General features: G+C 35.8%; 1 protein-coding gene across 1 annotated transcript in view; it reads right to left on the bottom strand.

Moving 5' to 3' along the window:
• The window catches only part of MED14 (mediator complex subunit 14), a 59,866-nt gene that overhangs the window by 30,947 nt on the left and 11,744 nt on the right, over positions 1–17,175 (bottom strand). Inside the window, exons 4-13 of the mRNA XM_068962199.1 lie at positions 15,640–15,813; positions 14,878–15,007; positions 14,285–14,413; positions 13,857–13,964; positions 12,973–13,105; positions 12,112–12,262; positions 11,504–11,615; positions 7,338–7,463; positions 4,964–5,042; positions 1,392–1,551 (exon numbers count right to left, since the gene is read on the bottom strand). Of these exons, the coding sequence (XP_068818300.1) occupies positions 1,392–1,551; positions 4,964–5,042; positions 7,338–7,463; positions 11,504–11,615; positions 12,112–12,262; positions 12,973–13,105; positions 13,857–13,964; positions 14,285–14,413; positions 14,878–15,007; positions 15,640–15,813 (1,302 nt within the window). The remainder of the gene's footprint in view (positions 1–1,391; positions 1,552–4,963; positions 5,043–7,337; positions 7,464–11,503; positions 11,616–12,111; positions 12,263–12,972; positions 13,106–13,856; positions 13,965–14,284; positions 14,414–14,877; positions 15,008–15,639; positions 15,814–17,175) is intronic.

The following is a 17,175-nucleotide window of genomic DNA, read 5'->3' as shown; positions in this document are numbered from 1 at the left end:
AAGAAACGACTGAAAGGCTCAACTGTAGAGACAAAAAACAGGTCAGTGGTCACTAGAGAGAGCAGACGGAAAGTCTGATTATAGAGAGGAAGCATGAAGAATTCTAGGGGGTGACGGATAGCTTCTGTGTCTTACTAAGATGGCAGTTACAAAACTGTATGCATTTATTAAACTCCAGACACTTAAAAATCTGAATTTTTACTGTGTGTAAATTATATCTTAATAAAGCCAGCAAAAGTAAAATAGCAAAGACATTTAAGGGCAATAAGACTTTCCTCTATTCTTCTTAAAGGCTATTGTAGTTTTCACCACTATTATGTACTCCTAAGTGAGAAGGATGAAGCGTGATATACATTCAGTTTGGTCTAAACCATGTGAAACACATTATTGCTTTATAATAAACCACTAGTTATTGAAACTGAAAGCCTGGCATTTTGTTGATACTAAATAAAGTCAGAAAATACATGTAGATCAGGCAGCACATGGAGAACTGAAACAACAATCCTGTCACATGCCAAATCCAGCTCCACAGCTGGGGTTTTACAATTCAAAAAACAGTGAATTCATATCAATGACAGACTTATTTGTCAACATAAGTAACCCTAACTTAAGATATATCAGGCTACACAGAGTACCTTTTGATGATAGTATCTTTTTAAAAGTACAGCTTAAAGCTTCAAAAAAATTCACTCCCATTGAATTAAGTTTTTCCAAACACCTTAGAATCTTAGCCAAAAGTATCTACTTGGTGTACACAAAAACTTCTACATGCAGGAAATACATTTATGAAACATACGAGTACATATTTCAAGCTCTTGCAAATTTTAACCAGTTCAATAATCTGAAAGAAACTACTAGAAAAATCTAGAAAGGGTGAAAAAATGAGGGTTTTACTGTGTACTGAAAAGTACATGCAATCAACAAAATGGATACATATACCTTCAATTAAGGATGAGAAAATAAAGCTAATTTAGTCCATCATGTTTAAAAAGCAGCATTATGCAAGCTAACACTTGATTAAAACCAAACAAGTTTATCTGACACCAAAACATCTCCAAATCTTCACAATAGTTGCTTTCAAATTTTTTTTTACATAGAGGAGATGCCTAATTCCAAGCAGAAACTAGGCCTCACTATAGGACAGATCTTGGGTTGCGGGACGGGGCATACCTTATATTCCCCAAACCCACCTAATCACTGTATTATTTCCTACAGATAAGATTTTCTCTCTGCCCCATCCCTACCAACTCTCCCCTCTCTTGGCTTCAGAATCATTATACAAAATTCAAATATCCAATAAAAAATACATTTGCAAATTAAACAATAAATGATTCAAGATACAAATAGAATTATTGAATTCAATCACCGAAATCACCCGTTTGCATACTTACAATGTAGTATTGTGGAAGACGGGTAAGTCTGACAAACAGCTTATTCTTAGAAAGGTTTCCTATGGGATGAGTTGAATAATTGGACAGCTGCAATGTTTCACTGGTTATTGTAGGCAGGTGTTTTATAGATTGTTTGCAACGCTGTTGTCCAAGCCAAAACCTTAGTTTAAAAGAGATCATCCACATCACAAAATCAGACTTCTGATTAACTGTGTGCTACTGTTTTACAAATAGATTATTAAAACCCACTAAAAAACCAATTAATATATGAAACTTAACTGAACTACTAAAAGGACATATGACCATAATGATGAATCATTTCTCTAATCTTGTACTGGACCACTAATTTTAAAGAGTTTAAACTGCAGTGTGAATGACCTTAATTAGTTATAAGGTAGAATCCACTAGTATTAAGGCTGAGAAAGTTATCAGTTTATTATAGGAGATGAAAGATCTCCTGTGGTTTATAAGACAACACAAACTAATCTCAACATCTTTTATAAAATGCCTGAAGTGTTTATAAACCAAAATAGAACAATAAATAAATATAAAAGTATCTCATTTTCCTGGTTATCACTGGAGATCTCCAGTTCCAGTTTTTATCCTGCTCATATAAAAGTGATGGGTATGTCTAGCAGGTGCCAGTAAGTGTTCATTACCTTCCTCTCTCAGTTAAGCCACTAGATTTCTTTGTTGCTTTTACTGTAGTACCCCCCTCATTCCTTTTATCTGGTTATCTATCCTAGAGACCAATATCATATTAACATGTGTAAAAGGTAAAATGATAGGTACACAAACTCACTGATCCACCATGAGACAACTAAAAAAGTAAGAATACACATTTAGAAGCTTTTCATAGCAATATAACAATGCCACAACATCCAAGCTCATGATCAGTTGGCTTGTCTTACATAACAGGGTACAGACCAGTTCGGGTGCTGTTGCATTTGAGTGATGAGCTACGTGTGATACAAAGTGCGTCCTAGCTCTGTGCAGTAAGAAGAAGTGAAGTGAACTGAAGTCGCTCAGTTATGTCCAACTCTTTGCGACTCCATGGACTGTAGCCTATCAGGCTCCTCTGTCCATGGGATTTTCCAGGCGAGAGTGCTGGAGTGGGTTGCCATTTCCTTCTCCAGGGGATCTTCCCGACCCAGGAATCGAACCCGGGTCTCCCGCATTGCGGGCAGACGCTTTACCATCTGAGCCCCATAGTTAATGTGTAATATTTTAAGAACAGTTTGAAAACTATTACCCCAAAAATGTATAAAATCTGAAAACTGCTTTTTTATACTGAAAAACAAATTTAACTATAGCTTCACAGGATCAATTGCTAGAACTATTAATAAAGGAATGACGATAATTTTTTTAAATATACCAAAACATACTTCATTTTGGAAGACAGTTAAAAACAAATACCCTGAACTTGCCAAAATTGCTTTCAAATCTCTACTTCCAGTCTTATCAACATATTTTGTGAGACTGGTATCTCTACTATATATGTTATTTTTAAAAAAACACAGAAACATTTAAGATAAACATTATCTCCTGTAATTATCATCACCAATCCAACTTAGATTAGTTACAACAAACCAGAAGCTCTTTTGCCACATTAACAATTCTAAATATATTACAAGTATAATATATACAAATTATAAACATGAATAATAAATGCAAGATATTCTTTCAGAGCACATAAGGAATTGCTATTTCACTCAACTTTTTTGTTATGACTTTGTGGAACAAAAAGATTAAGTGATGAGTAACTTGTCTATACATGTGTACTTTCAATGAAAAATGTATAGATTTTGAATTTTTTATTATTTTTTGTTCTGACCTTATTTATTGCAATGCAATTTTATGACTGTTGACTCTAATAAAAAATTGGGGCTTATATTTTGAACATGTTTTTTCATTTCTTTTTTCCTAGATTTTGTTTTCAGTGAATATTATCAAAAAAATTAATCACATGAACAGATGCCCAATACTAATAGTCCCTAGAAAATATAAATTAAAACCACAGTCATACCTCGTCATACTCACTAGGGTGGCTATGCTCAAAGACAGTAACAAAGGCTGACAAGGATGTAGAGAAATAGAAACCCTCATACACTGTTTGATGTGACTGTAAAATGGTACAGTTACTTTGGAAACTAGTATGGTAGCTTCTTAAATAATTCCACTCCTAGTGGAATGCAAATGCACACATATATTTGCACATGAATACTCACAGCTGCATTATTCATAAGAGTCAAAAAGTGGAAGCAATTCAAATGTCCATCAAATGATGAATGAATAAATAAAAGGTGGCCTAGTCATACCATGGAATGTTAGTTAAGCATAAAAAGGAATGAAGAATTGGTACATGCTTCAACATGGTTGAATCTGGAAACATTACGCTAAATCAAAGAAGCCAGTCACAGAAGACCACATACTTTATAATTCCATTTTTATGAAATGTTCAGAAGGGGAAAATCTACAAAAACAGAAAGCAGATTCATAGTTGCCTGGGGTGAGGCTGGGAATGGGGATTAACTGTAAATGAGCATCTTTCTGAGGCAATAGAAATGTTAAGTGTTCTGAGACTGGATTGTGGTTATGGCTGTTACAAAACTCAGTAAATTTATGACAAGACATTGAATGGTACACTTCAAACAATTGAAGTTTATGCTATGCAAATTTTATTTCAATAAAGTTATTTCAAAAAATTAATGTCCCATGATAGATTAGTGATAAACTGATCAAAGATCATCTGAGAGGCATTATAAGTGACAGACCTTTCCTATAAATAATGTAAGTTTAAGTACAGGTACATATTTGATAAGTTTAAAGCTTTGGGGACTTGATGTCTTTGGTTTTAGGCTATATTTCTACTAGCTGGAACTGCCCAACAACCTCAAATTATGCAAGATGTGAACTATTAAGACTTAAGTATTAAAATCCCACTGAACAGTCTGCCCCACCCCCACCACACCATTTGCCAGTTTGGTTTTAATCTCTGATATTTATTTTTATTCCTTGGAATTCTGTTTTACTGATTTGACGAGTCTATTAGAGTTGCCATAATGATACCTTTGTGTACCAGGGTGGTAATGAAACCTCAAACAATTATCTCTAGCATCATTTTCAATTTTATTTAGTGTAACAGTCTGAAGCATTCAAAGAATTCTGAGACAAACTGAATGAAGCAGACAACTACTCTGAAAGTATCAGCTGGTCGATTCATACCATGAAGATTATCCTAGGAAGAATCTACTGCACAGAACACTAGATACAATAAAATTTGTTGTGTAAGTGATTTGCAGAGTGCTTATACAGGAGATAACATGACAAGGAATCAAAGCTGAGTGTCATGCCCTTCATATCTATATTTGCTTTCGAGAGGAATTTGATATGAAGCACTGCCATCTCAGACCTAATTCAAGAAAATTTAGATTCTAAGTACCAAAAGGGGCTCAAGTTTCACATCATAAATATTAAGGATAGTGGCTGATCAAGAATAATGATGGGGAAGAAAATATATCTTGTCAAAGTAAGTTTCCATTTTTAGTTCTGAGCTAAATAAATAGCCTTACTTAAGTTGTTGAATCCAAGGAATGATCCGTTTCATATCATCATTCACAGACTTCTCCATGTCATCCAGTGTGGCTTGGTCTATAGCATAAAGCACTTCATTAATTAATGGCTTACACGAGACACAAGATATCCAGGTAACCCAAAATTTAAATGAAAGTTACTGTTTCAGGCAGAAAGTAGTGTTATTTTAAGTTAGAGAAAAGCTAAATGATAATGCATTATGAGGCATAAATTAATCTAATTTGTTTTCCGTCTTTAATTTTTAGGGAGAGTTATAGTTAAGATAATTAATAGCAAGTGTACATTAGCAGGAAGAATGAGTAACAAATACATTAAATTATTTGCCCATATTTTAATTACCCAAACTCTTAGTCTAGTTAGTTAACATTATAAATGTGTATGTATTTAAAACTCATAGTATCACTAGACTTAGAATTTTAAAAATTACAAAAACTATAAAACTTCATTAAAATGTTTATTTATTAAACACAAATGATCTCTGGCATAAGCAAGAGCTGTTGGTTGAAGATTAGCTTGCTAAATAAGCAAGAGCTGTTGGCTGAAGATTAGCTTGCTATATGTCACAGAATTTTTAATGACATGAGAAAATGCTAATAATAGAATGCTGAATAGAATGCTAGATTTCTAATTTAATAAAATAGATATGCAACAAGCAACAAAAGTTTACTGTATACACAAGGAACTATAGTCAATATCTCATATTAACCTATAATGGAAAATAATTTCAAAAATAATACATGTGTAAATGTATAACTAAATCACCTTGCTGTGCACCTGAAACACTAAGTCAACTATACTTCAATAAAATACATATATTCAGAAAAAGAATGTTGAACAAAAAGCAAAATATAAAATGATTTCAACTAAAAAAAAGTAGAGAAAAAATTAGAAGAGCACTGCTATGGGCTGAATTGTGTGCGTGCTCTGTCAGTCGTGTCTCACTCTGTGACCCCATGGACTGTAGCCTGCCAGGCTCTTCTGTCCCATGAGATTTCCCAGGCAAGAATGCTGGAGTTGGTTGCCATTTCCTTCTCCAGGGGATCTTCCCGACTCAGGGACTGAATCTGCATCTCCTGCATTGGGAGGTGGATTCTTTACCACTGAGCCACCTGGGAAGTCCATGGACTGAATTGCATCCTCCCAAATTCATATGTTGAAGCCCTAGCTCCTAATGTGATAGTGTTTAGAGGTGGAGCCTTTGGGAGATAATTAGGTTTGGATAAGGTCATGAGGGTGGGGCCCTCATATAAGATTAGTGCCCTTATAGAGACACCAGAGAGCTTGCTCTCTCTCTCTCTCTCTTCCTGCCATGTGAGGACACAGCAAGAAGGCTGACAACTATAAGCCAGGAAGAGAGCTCTTACCATAACTTGACCATGCTGGCAACCTTATCTCACACTTCCAATCTCCAAAACTGTGAGAAAATAAATTTCTGTTGTTTAAGTCACCCATTCTGTGGTTCTCTGTTATGGCAGCCTGAGCTAAGACAAGCATACATCCCTTAAAAACAATGATTACCAACAGGCAACTGTTTACTGCTTCTCTCATTTTTACACATTTAGTTTTTCTACTTATATGAGTATGTACTATTTTAATTATCAAGAAAACCATTAAAGTTTTGAAGAACAATTTCCTAACATGTCACTTATCATTTAGCCATCATAAATGTGATGTAATTCAAAGTAGTGAGGCCAGTTTTTCCCACGAGCAGTTCACAGAAAAATCTATCTTTATAGCCATGTAATATAACCAGAAAGGATTTTTATTTTCATAAACCTGGCTTAAAACTAATTTCAAATGGGAAGTGTGCTAACATATTCAAGAATACTATATCATTAGCAACACAAAAACACTAAGTTTCCAGTGTTTCATCATTTCAGAACACCAACTTGGTAACAGAAAATGCCAGAAATCAAATTTCAATTTCTATTGTGTTTAAGCCAGAAAAAAAAATTCTTTCCTCCAGGATTCTGTATTCAAGTCATCTTGAGATATTTATACTATCATAAATTTGTTCTTCAGTCACAAATGACATTAGATTGTAGTCTTCTCCATGACACCCAACTATTAGTGGTAAAACAGTTAATCTAAGAAAAGATCAGCCATCAACATTATTACTTTTACATAAGAGAAACAACATGAATGGACTTCATATTGGGAAGTTTAACTTCTTGTACAAGAGAGTTAAAATGGGCCCCAAGGAACAGACACCAGTCAGTTATTTCTTCCATATCTACTTTCTATATACTGTTTATACCACCCTTCCCAATACCTAATGGCAAAAATTTTTATTCTGCTTTTGTTAAAAATATTTTTCTTTATACTGAGTGAGTCTATCATTTAGTAACTTACCAAGTCCATAAAGCATCAACTGGAACATTCCAGAATGCAAATCGACAAAAATATGTAGACACTCTGAACTACCACAGGGCTCCAAGATGGGAACAACAAGAGCTGGAAGTGCAGTCTCTATGGAAGCTGCAAAGTTAAAAACTAATTATATTTCTATCTGAATATTCCCCCCCCCCAAAATATATATATATTTCTCAGCAAGTAGAAACAAACCAACTACTGAAATGTTCTGAATGTTAGAGAAAAGACATAACTTTGCTAACCTAGATTAGTACTATTATGTCAATTAATAACTCAAAGGAAGAATGTAACCTACAAGGTGACCTGAAACAAACATACCCATCCCAAATACTATAGCCAAAAAAAAAAACCCCTCCAAGATTCCTTTAAAAAGGTTAAAATAGCTAATGGAAATTTAACCTTATCAATGAGGTGTGTTCTAGCTTTGCTTTCAGTCAGTAATTACGAATAAGCTAATTTTAAGGAGTTTCTTTTTGATATGTGTGCTTCATTGCTCAGTCGTGTCTTTGCAACCCCATGGACTGTAACCCACCAGGCTCCTCTGTCCATTCTCCAGGGGATTCTCCAGGCAAGAATACTGGAGTAGGTTGCCATGCCCTCCTCCAGGGAATCTTCCCAACCCAGGGATTGAACCTAGGTCTCCTGCATTGCAGGCGGATTCTTTACCATCTGAGCCACCAGGGAAGTCCCTTTTTGATATAGTGGGGGAAAAAAGTTGTTTGGTAAATAAAGTATATTTCATTCACAACCTAAATATTTTTAATGCCATTCTTCATAAAGAGAGATTTTTCTGGCAATTAGGGCCCATATATTTAAAAAACATTTGAAAGCTATTAAGCATTATTTATTATATAGGACAAAGTTTTTTCAAGTTATTTATGTACCTCATTTTCAAGTCACAGATAGAATAAGAACAGAGGCAAACTACTAAACACAAATTCCCAATACTCGTTCTAGAGTTTCAAAGTATTTCCACCAGGCCCAATTAAATTTCTCCTTAATCTCACAAGTTAACATAACAAAATCCAGTAGGGAAGCAAAGTACTGAAAGCACACCCACCGTGTGCTAATCAGACTGATGACCTGCAAAAAGAATAGGCTCTCCTGGTTACCACATTCCTCTAGAACTACAGTGCAGAAGGCAGGCAGGCAGTGAGGAGAGTGATAATGTAGGCCCAGCCTTTCACCAGGGGTGACTTCTCTATGCTACCTCATTAAAGAAGGGCAAAGACATCTTCCTGTCTACACCATGGGTTCTCAGGAAGAAGCAATGACAAGCTTGTAAGGGTGCTTTGAAAAGCAAAGTGCTCAATAATATACATTATCTGTATTCCTTTCTGAACCAAAGGAAAAAACCAAAACCTCCCGCTATATAGTCTGCAACAAGTAAAATGGGAGGTGTTGCCATTGGTGCTGTCTATACAAATTACTAAAGCAAAAAAGATTGCAGGAAACATATTTAATCAGATGAAAACTGCTTTCAAGTATATCTAATGTATTTGCATACAAGTCTTTAACATGCAGGTCCAGCTTAACTCTCACCTAAAACAAAAACAAAAAAACAGGACAGAAAGGCACAAACAGGAATTTCTTTTACAATATTCTATATTCAGATTAACGTGAAAAATTTTAAAAGTGCTTACAGACTTGAAGCAGACTTGCTGATTTTTAAAACACATCTGTACGTCTTAAATCCTAATAGGTTAGGAAGGTATTCTTTAAAGCAAAACTATTTTTAAAGTGTAGTAATAGAGTAAAACGAACTCTTGACAATTGGGATAACAATGATAATTTCAATCTAATTAACAAAATTAAATATTTTTGAAACAACAGGGAATCAGAGAAGAATACAGAGAACACAGTCCAAAAGATATTAATAGAAAATATGTTCATATGTATCTCTGAACATATTTTATGGTTACCAGTGTCTGTATTTTTCTTTACAGAAAATACTGATAAAATACGTTAAGGCCCTGAGCATTTAAAGGCTACAGGTTTTAACGGAGAAACTTATAAAGAAACAATTAAAGGCTGTGCAAGATAACCAGGCTGCACACTACTTTTTCCTGCAGCAGGAATATACACACATCTCCTCTTTCATTTCTCCCTGTTTACTGAGGACAACAGGAATGGACCAATAGATAGTAATACAAAGTGGGAAAACTAAGAGAAGCAATTAAGCCCCATTAGGAATTGCTGTGTGTGGTTCACAGCTTCTGAAACTCATCTCGAGACCCTGAATCTGGCACTGACAGAGGACAACTTGAGGGAGAGCATCCTGGCTCTCTCAGCATCAGGTGATGCTGAGAAGGAGCCGCAGGACAAGTTACCTTACATTGCCTTTTAAAAATTTCTCTCCAAAAGTCTTGCCTACTCTCCCCTAAGACTATCTCACCCCTATCTCCCACCCTCAAGAAACCACACACTACCCCTTGGGCTATGCAAAACCTGCAGTCTGTGCTCTCTCTAGCCCTTTCTTGAAATGCTCCATTCTCTGAGCGACTAATTTCCTCGCGTATCCTAGTGAGGAGCTGGAAGAAAAGACAGCTAATGAAGGGTTACTGCACGAAGAGATTCCCAGAACAGACTATGGCCCCTCGTCCCAGCAAAGGATCTGACTAAAGCATGCTTTCCCATCACAAAAGCGATCAAGTGAGGTTATGCTGTGTATAAATGCGTGAACGTGACCTAAAAAAAAAAAAAAGCATATGTCCTAAAATGGTGAGTCAGCAGACCTTTTCCTCATTTCCAGAACTGCTCTGATTCAAGTAGGACTGAGGGGCCCAACCTCACATGCAAGATCCTCCCTCTCCTCCAAAACTTAAGTCTCCAAAGCACCCTTCTCTAACACTGAGGACTCAACAGACTCACGGGGCTTGAAAACCACTGCTATAGTACACTCCTACTAGAATCAGAGATTCAGGAAGAGCCTGGAGTAACACCCTCAAATACAGATGAGGAGAATGAGGCCCAGAGAATTTAAGTGACTTGTTCAAGAGCACATGAGCAGCTATACCAACATCTTCTGACTACTCAAGCAGTGATATCGCTACAAAGTGCCACTCAAGAAAAATCTTCACAACTTCCTTGAAAAACACACAAAATTATTCCCAGATAAACACATTTTCAGAGTTCATTTTTCAAAGTAATTTAAATATCCCCCAGGCAATCATACTGAGCTTTTTTTAAACTTACTAAGCCTTGTTTACAGATGATACTAAAGTAAACCAGAGCCTATCAAAAGATCATAAACCCCAAATTTCTACAATCCCAATGATACTATTTTGAAAAACTTGAAATTAAAATTAGAAAAATTAAGACTGTGAAAATACTATGGGCACAAGGTAATACCACTCAAAAACAATTGGGGTTGGGAAGTAAATATTCTCATCATGATACTGGAAACTGTATTCCTGGAATGAAAACACTTACTTTCTAAATGACTGACCGTTCGTCTCCTAACGCTCTGAATATACTAGGTAATTAGAAGATTTTTCACTCTGTGTACACCTGTATTTCTTATTTTGAACTCTGTTGATATATTACCAATTTAAAAAAATTATTTTGAAGACATGGGATAAATTTAGCATCATTTCAAGAGGCATATTTTATAAACACATTATAAATATTTGCAAAGCTGCCTTATTAACCTTTTAGAAGAAAAACTGGAAGAATGAGATTCATATTAAAATGTTAAGTTAGCTTCTGTTTCAATAGGGAAGTTTTAACCAGAGTCAATATGCATACATTTCAAAAATAAGGTCAAGCTAAATGAGAAAGAAGGAGAAAATTAGGACAAGCTTGATAGATCATAATTTAAAAGGCAGAAATGCCCAGCTTTTACAACAAAATCAATACATCAGGGAAAAAAGTCATTTAAAAAAAGACTCTTCATAAAATAAAAGCAGATGCTAATTTAAACAAAAGAAAGACATGCATGCTAAGTTGCTTCCCGTCAAGCTCCTCTGTCCATGGGATTCTCCCGGTAAGAACACTAGAGTGGGTTGCCATGCCCTCCCTCCAGGGGATCTTTCCTATCCAGGGATTGAACCCACATCTCTTTATGCCTCCTGCATTGGCAGCTGGATTCTTTACCGCTAGGGCCACCTGGAAAGCCCCAGAAATGTCAATTTAAAAGAACCTACAGTTTTCATTAGCATTGACGCCTCTAAGAATGGCCTTCAGTTCCTGAAGCTTCTGATGAGCTCGTGCATGGACACTGTCAATCAGGAGTTTTTCTATTGATAAATGATCAATCTGCATAAACAAGAACAGAATCGTTATGTACAATTGGAACATTTTTACTTTAAAAGTCTGAGTAGATTACTATGCTTCAAGATACTTCCTTTTAGAATCACAGTGATGAAGTGTTAACCAATAAAAGAAAGCAAACTTAAAACAATGGTACTGATAGCTTAAAGTCTATAGTTAACATCTGGCAAGTATAGATCAAGACACTGTTAATCATAGTTATCATAGTGATTAAATGGCAGATCTTAACAAAAATTAAAATGGTGATCTGATCTAAATTTAAAAATTTGAAAGAATATCTTAAAAATTATACCTTACCATATTAGATGTTAAAACAACCACAACAAACCTACCAGCATAATATTCATTTAAAATAAGTTTCATAAAGGGTTTTAGGAACCATTAGATATTTTAAAGCATTTATGCTAAAAGCTTAAGTAGAAATAAGTTACGTTATATTCATTTAATCAAGCCAATATTAAAATATATTGAGTTCTTTTACCTTCATGGCTCTTTCTACTAATTTGGAATCAGAAGCTGGCAAAGGAGGATCATGAAAAATCTGTAAAGGCTTGGAGGCATCATTCTCATCAATTTTAATTGTAACTTTGTGAACAGATGCTGTCCCTGTTTTTCTCCCAAGAACCTGTTGACTAAAGAGAAAAAGAATATTAAGAATTTTTTCCAACAATCTGTTAACTTCTGGAATAAGAGAGATTCTACTGTGCACCTTATCCGACGTCTAGAACATGGCAGGCCCTCACTCTTTGTTGAGGGAATATTAATATTGGGAAGACAGCTATTCTGTAATCCAACACAATATGATCTACATTAAAAAAAATACACATAGAATTAAAAACACATAAACACATTAAAAAAATCACCAAACAAAACAAACTGTCTCTAAGTGGTGCCTATTCACCTCTGATTCCTTTACAGAAAATGAAAACCAAGCAAAGTTCAAATGCAGAATAGAAGATTATAAGTCTGATAACTGACCTTCCCCAAAAGTTTGTAAAAAGGACAATTCAAAATATAACATTGTGACTCGCAAGGATTTTTAAAAAATGATACCCAGTAATTTAACCTACTGGTCTGTTAGCAATCTGGTTTGAAGCCAGAGTAATCTAATCTTTTAAGAATAGTAAGTTTTAGTACAAACAGACAAATATCTACATATTTAAAACATGCCATGTTCTAAGAAAGGTGCTAATTATGGATGTCGTATGTGGTTTATGATACCATGGGACCTTACCATACAAATTCAGGTTGCTAGATATACAGAAAATCAGATGCATGAGAGAAAAGGAGAAACAAAGATTATTTACAGTCATTGCATGACCCCAGAATCAACTTTACTTACTTCCAAACTGAGAGGGAGAGGCACTTTCCTGCATGATACCTTTCCACCTGTACAAGGTCTCCCCACCGCTCTCGGATTAACATTAGAGTTTGAGAATGTAGCACTTCCAACTGAAGTGATAAGCAGAAAGAATCTGATGGATCTCATTAAGCAAATCTAATTTATTACTACAACAGCCAAAGAAGTATAAGCAAACTTCATATAACAAATGCTCTATTCCCCAAAAGTTGACCATTTATTTCTCCAGTGATGTATGTGTGCAATTTGGGACATAATTTTAGAAAAAGGCTTTACATTTAATTTTGAACCAATATAAATAAAACATAAGGTCCAGGTTACCCCTTAATTCATCATAGTTTAGAGAATATGGATAGACCAAATAGTACTATTTTTTCTCTCCAAAGAGTACTATTTCTACCTCATTATTTAAAATTTTTACCTGCAAAGTCAAGAGTAAAATGAAAAGCTTGGTTCAAAAAAAAAAAAGATCTACCATTATTCTTTACACTGGCCAGTTCCCAAGCCCCATTTCCACCCTGAAAGGGTAAGGGAGAGAGTTTAAGCTGCTCCAGTTCAGGACTAGAGGCAAATGGAAACGTGTGTGCTGAGGGGTGTTGTTGTTTAGTCACTTAGTCGTGTCCGACTCTCTTGCGACCCCATGGACTGCAGCACACCAGTCTCCTCTGTCCATTGGATTTCCCAGGCAAGAATACTGGAGTGGGTTGCCATTTCCTCCTCCAGGGGATCCTTCTGACCCAGGGATGGAACCCACATCTCCCACACTGGCAGGTGAGTTCTTTACCACTGAGCCACCAGGGAAGTGTGTTGGCAGTGGAGGGATACAAATTCTTCACGAATACAGGGCTCAAATTTCAGAAGGATACGCAGGCAGTTGTACATGTCCTGAAGAGGTTTCTCATCAGCAAAGAGCCTAGATTGTACCAGTTGATGGATAAAGTTGATCTGCATACTATGAACCAAGGCTCGTCCATCTTCCATTGGTGGGAAAAAGAAGGCGGTTATTCAGAAAAGCGTCCAGACTGTGTCATAGACCAACTAAGGAAAAGTATACTCACTAACGATAAGTTAAAAAAAAACCCTGAAATTATCTATGTATGAATATTACTGATTATACTATAGAAACACTGAAACCTTTGTGGTTAGTAGGGAGGTATGAGTATGGTAAAATCTGTTTCAAATTACAGGATAAATTGTTAAACACATGTATTATTCTGCAAGAATGTATCAATAACACAAAAACATCCAACATTTAAATCAATACTTATGATTTAAATCAGTATTTATGATTTACCTCCTGTTTCCTTATCCTCAACTAGAATTTCTAGCTTGAGAAGACGCCATGGAACATCAGGGTCATCTCCCATCACAGTCAAGGTGGCTTCAAATTCTCCTTCAACTCGAAACTTCACTCGGCCATTTGCTTTTAGAAGAAGAAGGAGAAGTCTACTTTGCTAGAAAATAAGCAGTCTCCTCCTGCTAACCTAGAATTTTTCAGTCTTGCTCACAAGAAATCTTAAATAGATTGAAGATTCTTTCATAAGTGTTCAAACAATTCAGTATTTCCTGCATTAACAGTAGCCAGCTTCCAGGTCATCAAGAAATCAAAGGCAACTCTTCTAAACATCAAGGAACAATACTGAGGCTCAACTCTAGGACCCAGGTTCTCCTCCAGCCCCAGGTGATCTTGCCCTCTTCTCAGCTTCAAATACCAGCACTGTATTTCCAGATACAGTGAAATGATATGGCACAAATTACAGTTTTAAACACCACCAAGATTATAGGTAAAGACTTCATAATGATATTTTAAAAGATAAAACTCCCAAAAGCTGATTTTAAAAACATTCTAACAAGTCAATTCTTTAAAAATATATTCCAAGCACATACCAACTGTAAGATTTGCTAACTGAGGAGGAAGATCCGTGGTTACAAGCCGATGTCTAAGAATCTGGTTCAGCTGGTGAAGTGTAGCTTGTTTCTCAATTTTTGTAATTGGGTCTGGAGGAATAATTTTATCCTACAAAAGTGTTCAAGTGATTTAGAAATAATGTACAAAGAGACATAATTTTTACCTGCGCCTGACCTAACACAGTACTTTCTTACCTTACCCAAGAGAATCTCAACACTCATTTCTGCAGTCTACATCCAATAACAGTGACCATTACTATCATGTATTAGAGTGTCAATGATTCCACCAGTCGCCTGGCTAAGATAACAATGCAACACAATCTTCTTCATGCTCTATTTATGAAACCAACTTAATGTCACTAGATTTCTACCACTTCCTAGAAATATAAAATACAATAGCACCGAGTGAATAAACAACTGCAACAAATTTTATAAAAGACACTTTCAAAAAGCAACAGTGTGCCCTATTTTCACATTTGAAATAGATGTCACCTTCACAATTCTGTTCACCCTCACCTAAATGAATACATAACTCATTTTGATAGCTACTCATGTTCTGGCTCCAATTTATTTCAACATCTCCCCTCCCCCAAATTTTAATGAGAGAAAAAACAAACTACATGAAATATTTATTTTAAAACAGAGAACAGTTTTTTTTTGGGGGGGGGACTGGGCTACTTATTAATATTCTAGAATCTAATGCCAAAGCCTTCAATTTTGGGGGGATGGGAACACACTTACCCTGATGCAGGTTGGCAGCCGTGGATAAGACCCAGTAGTCAGTACATCAATAGCATATGGGATGGCAAAACTAGGCAGGCGTGCATGGACCAGGGCATCTCTAGCTAACGAGGCCAGGCGATCCGCAGTATCCACAAACAGGATGGCTTGCTGGTCTAAGAAGCTTGAGATCATCTTTAAAGCAAAAGGTAATCGCATTAAGCTTCCTTGAAAACTAGCCACCTTTCACTTTATATATCATTTATTGATTCCAAAGTAAACCTTAAGAAATAATATAGCTTTTCCATACGTCAAAATATTTCATCAAAAAATTTTCCACTAATTTGAGGAAAGAAGAAATAGTTTTAAAAATCAGTAATTTTCTATCAATTTAAATAAAAGGTTTCCCAATTCATTTCTTCATCCTTAACATTACACATACATATGACAAGTCAGGGAAAATAAATAGAATGAAATGCTTTTTCTCTTACAGATTTCTAGAGTTGACTGGTAATAAAGTAGATATAAATGCATGGACTCCTGGACCCAGACTGCCTTGGTCTCAATTTTAATTCTGCAATTTATTAGCCCTGTAACCCTGGACAAGTTACTTTCTCTCTGTGCCTCCTTTTTTTCAATATAAAATGGAGATGGTTTTCTCCCTCTCATAAGGTTGTTCTGAGGATTAAGAGTTTATGCCTATGAAACCTTTAGAACAACGCCTAGAACATATAAAACACTCAGTAAACATTGCCCATTATGAGATCTAGGCCAACTTCATGCCCGATACAGAAAACCTTTCCATCAGTTCTCTACTCAATGCATTTCACAAGTGTGCCTAAACTAACGAGTTCATCCAGAAGCTGAAAACTAATTCCTTTTGGAACAATATTTAAAAGTCTCTCATGTCTTTCAAATAGGGGAAGCCGCACTCTATCTTCAAGCTGAACATTGCAAACCATATCAATTAGTCTTCACATCTCCAAATTCCTGACTTACCATCCCTAGTCCACTGCTTGGAAATGGTCCAGTTTATCAGTGATCAACTTAAAATATTATATCCAGAATTAGTAACACATCAGGCTCACACAATGCCCTACATTTTCTCAGCATTCCCACACTTATTATCTGATTTTTACAACTCTAAGAAATAGACAAAAACAGTTAATTACCATCACCTTAGAGATGAAAAACTTGAGGCTGAGGTTTATACACTTGCTCAAAGATAGTCAATAATCAGAGAAGCTGGAACCAAAAACTTTTTTCTAACTCTTCAGTTAAGACCAGCACAGCCCTGTAGAAATGCTACCTTCCATGACTAGTAAAATGGGAGTCCTACGAATACCACCAACACTAACTTCTAACATCAGGAGCCATGACACTGTTACCACACAGCAACTTTGAAGTTAACTAAAAGGCCTTGATCTTCTGTGCATCAATCTCCTTCAAACAAGGTCCCCTTTCCCATCCTGAACCTGAAGCATGGCTCTACTCTGATTTTAACATATTTAAAACCATTTTGAATCCTGCTTCTCTCAACTTCTGTTACTGTTACTT

Source organism: Capricornis sumatraensis, chromosome X (genome assembly GCF_032405125.1).
Source record: "Capricornis sumatraensis isolate serow.1 chromosome X, serow.2, whole genome shotgun sequence".
NCBI lineage: Eukaryota > Metazoa > Chordata > Mammalia > Artiodactyla > Bovidae > Capricornis > Capricornis sumatraensis.
This window is presented reverse-complemented; position numbering and strand designations above follow the sequence as displayed.